The sequence below is a fragment of the Chaetura pelagica genome, unplaced genomic scaffold, assembly GCF_000747805.2.
Source record: "Chaetura pelagica isolate M959 unplaced genomic scaffold, ChaPel_1.0 scaffold83, whole genome shotgun sequence".
NCBI classification, from domain to species: domain Eukaryota; kingdom Metazoa; phylum Chordata; class Aves; order Apodiformes; family Apodidae; genus Chaetura; species Chaetura pelagica.
Window position 1 is genome coordinate 1807685 of NW_009952893.1, and position 6584 is coordinate 1814268.

General features: G+C 47.1%; 1 protein-coding gene across 1 annotated transcript in view; it reads left to right on the forward strand.

Annotated features, from left to right (window-relative positions):
• CLVS1 (clavesin 1) overlaps positions 1-6584 on the forward strand; it is a 95723-nt gene that overhangs the window by 72867 nt on the left and 16272 nt on the right. Inside the window, exons 3-4 of the mRNA XM_009995540.1 lie at positions 2881-2991; positions 4092-4327. Of these exons, the coding sequence (XP_009993842.1) occupies positions 2881-2991; positions 4092-4327 (347 nt within the window). The remainder of the gene's footprint in view (positions 1-2880; positions 2992-4091; positions 4328-6584) is intronic.

The following is a 6584-nucleotide window of genomic DNA, read 5'->3' on the forward strand; positions in this document are numbered from 1 at the left end:
TTCTAAAAATCCAACTATATTCCTTGGAAATTAAGTCTGACTGACATTTCTCACTGAAGTTTGTGATTAGAAAGCCAACCATGTCCTGGACTGTATCAAAATTCATGTGGCCAGCAGATTAAGGGAGGTGATTCTGTCCCTCTGCACTTGTGAGACTTGTGGCCAGTTCTGGAGCCCTCAACACAAGAAAGAATAGGGCTCCTGGAGCAAGTCCACAGGAGAGTCACGAATATGATCTGAGGGCTGGAGCACCTCTGCTGTGAAGACAGGCTGAGGGAGTTGCAGCTGTTCTGCCTGGAGAGGAGAAAGCCCCAGGGAGACCTCATAGCAGCCTTCCAGTGCCTGAAAGGGCTACAGGAAAGCTGGGGAGGGGCTTTTTATGAGTGCTTGTAGTTACAGGACAAGAGGTAATGGTTTTAAACTGAAAGAGAGTAGATTTAGATTAAATGTTAGGAAAGAATTCTTTACTGTGGAAATGGTGAGACACTGACAGAGGTTGCCCAGGGAAGTTTCAGATGCTCCATCCCTGGAAGTATTCAAGGCCAGGTTGGATGGAGTTCTGAGCAACCTGATCTAGTGGGAGGTGTCCCTGCCTGTGGCAGAGAGATTGGAACTAAATGATCTTCAAGGTCCCTCCAACCCAAACCTTTCTATCATTCTATGATTAATATCATCTCTGCATTCCAGTGAGAAGGTAAAACAATTTATTTTTTGGGGGGTCAGTATAAATCTCTGTGCCTTAAGGTTATTCCCCTGCTTTTCTTTACTGTCCTTTGCTTCAAACTCAGACTGTGTCTTCTATACTGACCAACGCTGCTACCGTACAACCTGGGATGGCTGTGGCAGCTCAGTCCCAAGAACAAAGGAATTCAGAACTTCTTCCTTAGAGATATAGCTTGTGAGATGGCAGCCATCTTGACAAATATAGATTTATTTATTTTTTTAAGGTAAATATGGAACATTCCAATATTTCTTCATTATTATTTTAAAGAATGAAAAGTTTCAAATCTTCAAATTTTCATTCACATGTGGAAGTAACTGAAAGCAACTGGATATGTGAATTTTGCATGAGATGGGCAATTGTGACTTGGGTCTGCTCTAAAATCATGTTTTAGGTTACCACAGGGTAGAAAATCACTCCACACTTCTGTTGGTCACTGTTTTTTCTAGGTGACTCAGACTCTCTGCAGCTCTTTCTCAGCACAGCCCAGCTGAAGTCAATCCAACCTGCAGCACTGCAGTAGTTTATATCAGTCAGAGCTGCATCCCTAAGCTCTAATGAATATTCCAGCAGCAATGGAAATACAGTTGTCTTTATGGTAGATTAACACCTCAGCAAAGCACGAGTCAGCCTTTAAAGGCTCAGCTCATCATTTATTGGGATTTAAAATGGGATCACCTACTATCACTGCTGTCCTGACTACCCACTAGTCTTGCGCAGAACATCCAATATTGAGATTTGTAATGATTTGAGGCAAATTGATGTGTGTGAGGTGCAAGTGGATAATGCTACTGTATAGCAAAAGAAAAAGCTATCACCTAATGTCTGCAGCCACTCAAAAGTGTTACCCAAGCATGGTTTAAGATGACTGCCAGAGCAATCCGTGGCCAGCGCAAAATAGGGTCCTGTCAATCTGCCTTGGGTGCTAGGAGGTGCCAGATGCCTACATGGTGATAAATCTGGGGAATAATTTGACCTTGAAGTGGTGCAGAAACTACACTGAGTAGGTGTGTAAGGGGATTTTCCATTTCATCTCACAAATCCACCCTATGTCCTCACCAGCTGTGCTCAATCTCTGGTGCTCCAGAGGAAGGTGAGAAAAAGCCCCAGGAAACCCTGTGCTAATTGTGGGGGGAATGAACCTGCCCGAGTCCTGAAGCCTAAGCCCTGAAGGAAGAGACCTGATTATGCTTTGCCTTTACATGCTGAGCTGTAGGGGCTAGGAGCACACTTATGATGAGGACAGCTTCATCAGGATCTCCCTTCACAGGGGAGAGAGAGGCACCTCTCCTCTGGCTGCAAGAGTGTTTGCACACAGAAGCAGCAGTCGTCCCACTATTTATGCAAGCAAAAAAAAAATCCTGGGCTCTTCCCTGACTGACTGACATTAGTTAGATGAGAGTGTAGGTACAAAATACCCATCACAATATATAATAACCTTTAAAGACACGCCAGCCACCTCATCTTTTTATTAATGATTCCAGGCTGGCTGAGCAGAGCAGGATGCTGTTGCGAACCCCTCCCCGGCGGGACGCTACCTGCATGCTAATGCCAAGGGTGTTTGTGCACAGCCTGGAAGCCAGCGCTGGGCTCTGGCAGTTTCCATGGTGCCGCTCTCCCTACACCTTCACTTATCAGCATTTCCCACCCATCCTCCTCCCCACCATACGCTGCTCGCTCACCCCGAAAGGTCAGGCATTGTAATGATGGTGGCAGCGGGGGGAGAGGCAGGGAGGCCGCAGGGTGAAGAGGTGAGCTGTGCGTGGGAACCCGGGGGCTTGCCTTGCGCCGCACAATGAGGGATGAGAAAGCTTCCCCTCCAGGGAGCAGGGCTCATCAGCCCCCTCGCACTTCCCATCCCAGCCAAGTCAGATGCCCTGATGGAGTTAAAAAACATGTTCAGGCAAAGAGCCTGGAGAGCCTACTTTAAATCACTGGCAATTGATGCATTAGTGCATGGAGGGGAGAGGGGACTGTGTCTGCTAACACAGGAAGCTGATGAAACATTTCCAGGCATCTTTCCCTCTCCCTCCTACCCCCTCCCAGCAAATCCAGTTCTTGTTTGCAGATGGAAACAGGCAGACTTCCTCCTCTGACTTTCATCCTATTGACTGCTGGCCTGCATCTATTAACTGCCTTCCTTTTCTTTCTTTCTGTAGGACAGCTTTCCTGCCCGCTTTGGAGGAGTCCATTTTGTCAACCAGCCCTGGTACATCCATGCTCTGTATACGCTAATCAAACCGTTCCTCAAAGACAAGACAAGGAAAAGGGTAATTAGAAGGGGCTGAGGTGGGAGTGCGGGAAGCTGCAGAGCCAGAGCAGCTGAGTAGCTGCCTGCTTTCATTTCTTCCTTCTTTTTTTCTCTCTGCATTTTTCATATGGCCTCAGAGAATCGCAGCTGTTATTAAAACTCAGGGTTTGCAATGATCTGGATTGAATCAATAACTTAGCCAGGGACCAGAAAGCTGTTATCACTAACAAAGTGTAGATAAATTTTAATGGGATGTGGTCAAGGATAGAGAACTGGCAATGGGGAGGGATTATCAGGCTTGGCTGAGGTTACCTGCAGCGAGAGAAACTGCAGCTCAACTCTTTCCTTGGTAGTAAAATTTCCTATTTCGTTCCTTCAGCAGCTGACTGTTTTACATGGTGGTAACTCACTTGCTTCCACAAAAAAATGCTGTTGTCTGAAGGCTGTTGGTTCACACTGTAGAAGAGGCAGGTCTTCCCCACGGAAACCCGTGTGAGCCATGCTCTTGCATGCCTTAGCCATTTTTTCTCTGCAGTCAAACAACCACTGGATCACACCTCAGAAGGCCTCAGAGCCCCCCCTGTGACCAGGCAGGACAAGGGTAGTACTAGCCTGAAAGCAAAGAGAGATTAGAGAGACAAATGTCTCTGAATCAGTGCAAAGTGGTGATGCAGAACTACATGTCTAGTGAACATCAGTCCTGGTGTGCAGGGCAGGGTTGCCTTCTCAGATGCTGTGAACATACTCCACATCTTTCAATAAGCTCCACTACCCCCCTTTTCTTCTTGCCGCTCTTCGTACAAGCCTCAATCCTCTTACAGTGGCAATAATCAGTCATTATTCCTGACTTGCACTTTCCCTGATCTGGTACTTTAAAAAAGGAAAGCTTCATGTGCCAAAAGTAAGAAAATCAGGATTTTCAGAAGTGTTTATAGTGCCAGACTAATTCTTCAGCTGCACACCTCAAAGCTAATCCCACTCCCTGAGCCCTTTTGAAATTCCCACCTGAAACTGCAGAGTCAATTAACGCTGCTCCGCACCTCGTTTGTGTTGTTATTATTGTACTTCATGAAGCAAGGAACCGATAATGACTTTGAACTTCCTTTTTATTTGTTAAAGATCTTTCTTCATGGTAACAACCTGAACAGCCTTCACCAGCTAATTCACCCCGAATGCCTGCCCTCTGAATTCGGGGGGACTCTTCCTCCGTACGACATGGGGACGTGGGCTCGAACGTTACTCGGTCCCGACTACAGCGATGAGAACGAGTACACTCACACCTCCTACAACGCCATGCACGTGAAGCACGTGTCCTCCAGCCTGGAGCAGGAGGCCTCTCCCAAACCCATGAAAAGGTTAGTACTGCCTTCGAAAACATCTCTTGTCTGGCTCTTGTTGGCATAAATCCGGCAGGAAGGGCTCATCTGGCTTGGGGAGAGGCAGTGATGTGGCAATGGTTGACAGGTAAGGAGCATGTCATGCTGGATGGTGGACACGATGTGGCAGGAGAAGGGAAGGCTCCCTGTGCAACTGTAATTACTCTTCTGATTATTGTGAAGGAAAACAAGGGAAATGAATGAGCCCCTGCACAGAGCATCACAGAAATTGTATTAGAGTGGGGTGCTCTTTTGTCTGGGCAGTACGACCAAGCAGCACCCCTGCAGTGCCGGTCCCCATTTCTGCTGCTGTGGTGGTGCTGACCACAGCTGACAATGAGGGGTTTTACCTCCTGGGAGACGCAGTTTTGTAGGATGAACGCTACTGCCCTCTAAAGGGAGAACGGGTTAATCTCCTCCGGCTGCTCCTCCATCCAGCCCCGCGAAGGCGGCAGAGCTGCTCTTTAAAAGGTCTCTGCTTTTCGATCTGGTGGTTGTGCGTTCTGCTCCGAATGCTTAAAATTACACCTTTACAGGGTATCACCCTGGGTAACTTGCAGTGGTCGCAGGGACGGGGTGAGGAGGGTTGGAAATCCGGCAGAGCTGTGCGGGTGGCACAGCGGAGTCAAGCCCAGCCGCAGTGAGCGCTGGCCGGGCTGCCCGCCCTGCGGGACTCAAACATCTGCCCTTGCCTCACCCTCCCCGCCCCACCCCGCAAAACTGCTTTCCTGGCAGATCCCAGCGATGCTTTAACCCGCTGCTGCCACTTGCTGAGCGCCCTGCTCAGGGTGACGGCGTCACTTCGGGTGACAGCGAGCAGCCGTCAGTTTGTCACAGCCAAACGAAAGCTGACAGCACAGACGAGCCATAATGTCATGCAATTAATTTGAAAAGACTTTCATCTTCAGAGGAAAAAAAAAAAAAAAAAAAAAAGAAACGCGTTCTTACTTCAGAGCTCCCTCCCAGGTCAGAGGGACGCTGTGCTGCTGCTGCTGCGCCTGCAACCCGAAGCCTCGTGGCAGGAACACCCATAAGTGACATTAAGTGCCATGAGTCCCTCGACTCTCAGGGCCTTGTGACCACAGGGCGACTGCCCTTGGCAGGGTTGCAGCCACCGCATGAAGACAGGTGTCCATCCACATAGTCAGCAGGTCTCAGCACTGACTGCCAAGCCAACCAAGGCTGGGATCCGGGACGAGTTTACAGAGCCTCTCCCAGAGACCTGGTTTTAAAATTACTTTTTGGTTTTAGTTTGGTTTTCTTTGGTCTTTTTCTGGTGGTTTTTTTTTTGTTCGGTTGGTTGTTTTTTTGTTTGTCTTGTTGTTTTGTTGGGGGTTTTGTGTTTGTTGTTGTTTTGTGTTTGCTGGTTTTTTTTTGGGGGGGGGTTGTTGTTGGGTTGTTTGGTTTTGTTTGGTTTTTTTCAAATATTAGCAGTGGAACACATGGAATCATTTTTGGAAGATGCTAACGAAATAATCCATAGTTATTGAAAAACATACCTATTGACAGTGTACAATTTCTGTAGCTTTATAGAAGGGAGCCTGCCGTTTTTAAAGCTCTGGAGTGTTAAGAGCTGTTCACAGGTAAATCTTTGCTGCGTATCAGATTATTGGCTGCAAAGAAGGGAGGGTCTTATTGTACCCTCAGGGGAGAACCTCAGCTTGAAAATTAGTTCAGTGCCAGAAAACCCTGCCTCTAGGCAAAGACTTCTTTTATAATCTGTTCACTAATACAAAAGTGCATTAATACAAATATGGTGAGTGGATTAATCTAATTTGTCACGTTGCCTCTGGGCAAACTAGATCTAACTTTTAGCCTAATTTTGTTACTCAGTGGTTAAGTGAACCATCTGATCTTGTAGCCCCTGGTCATTACTAGCTGCTGGAGGTGAAAAGTTCACTGCTTTGACAGATTTTCTCCAGTGAGTATTTGCTTTGATTCTTCTTCCCCTGAAATTATGTTTTGGCCTAATGTGAGATAAAAGCCTACACTTAGGAAGCATAATTGTGTGCTTTATTAGATGTCGTAGACTGATCTTCTACCTAAGGCCTATTAAAATGCCCACAGATTTCTACCGGCATTACCTGTCCTTATATATCCCCCCCCTTTGCCTCCTAAAGTACGTAAAGCTCTAACACAGTGGGAGTTTCCGGCCATGGCTGAGATCCCTGGATATTCCAGGGAGTTTTACACTAGGTATTGGTGTAAAGAGCATTAGTTTTCATTTAAATATCAT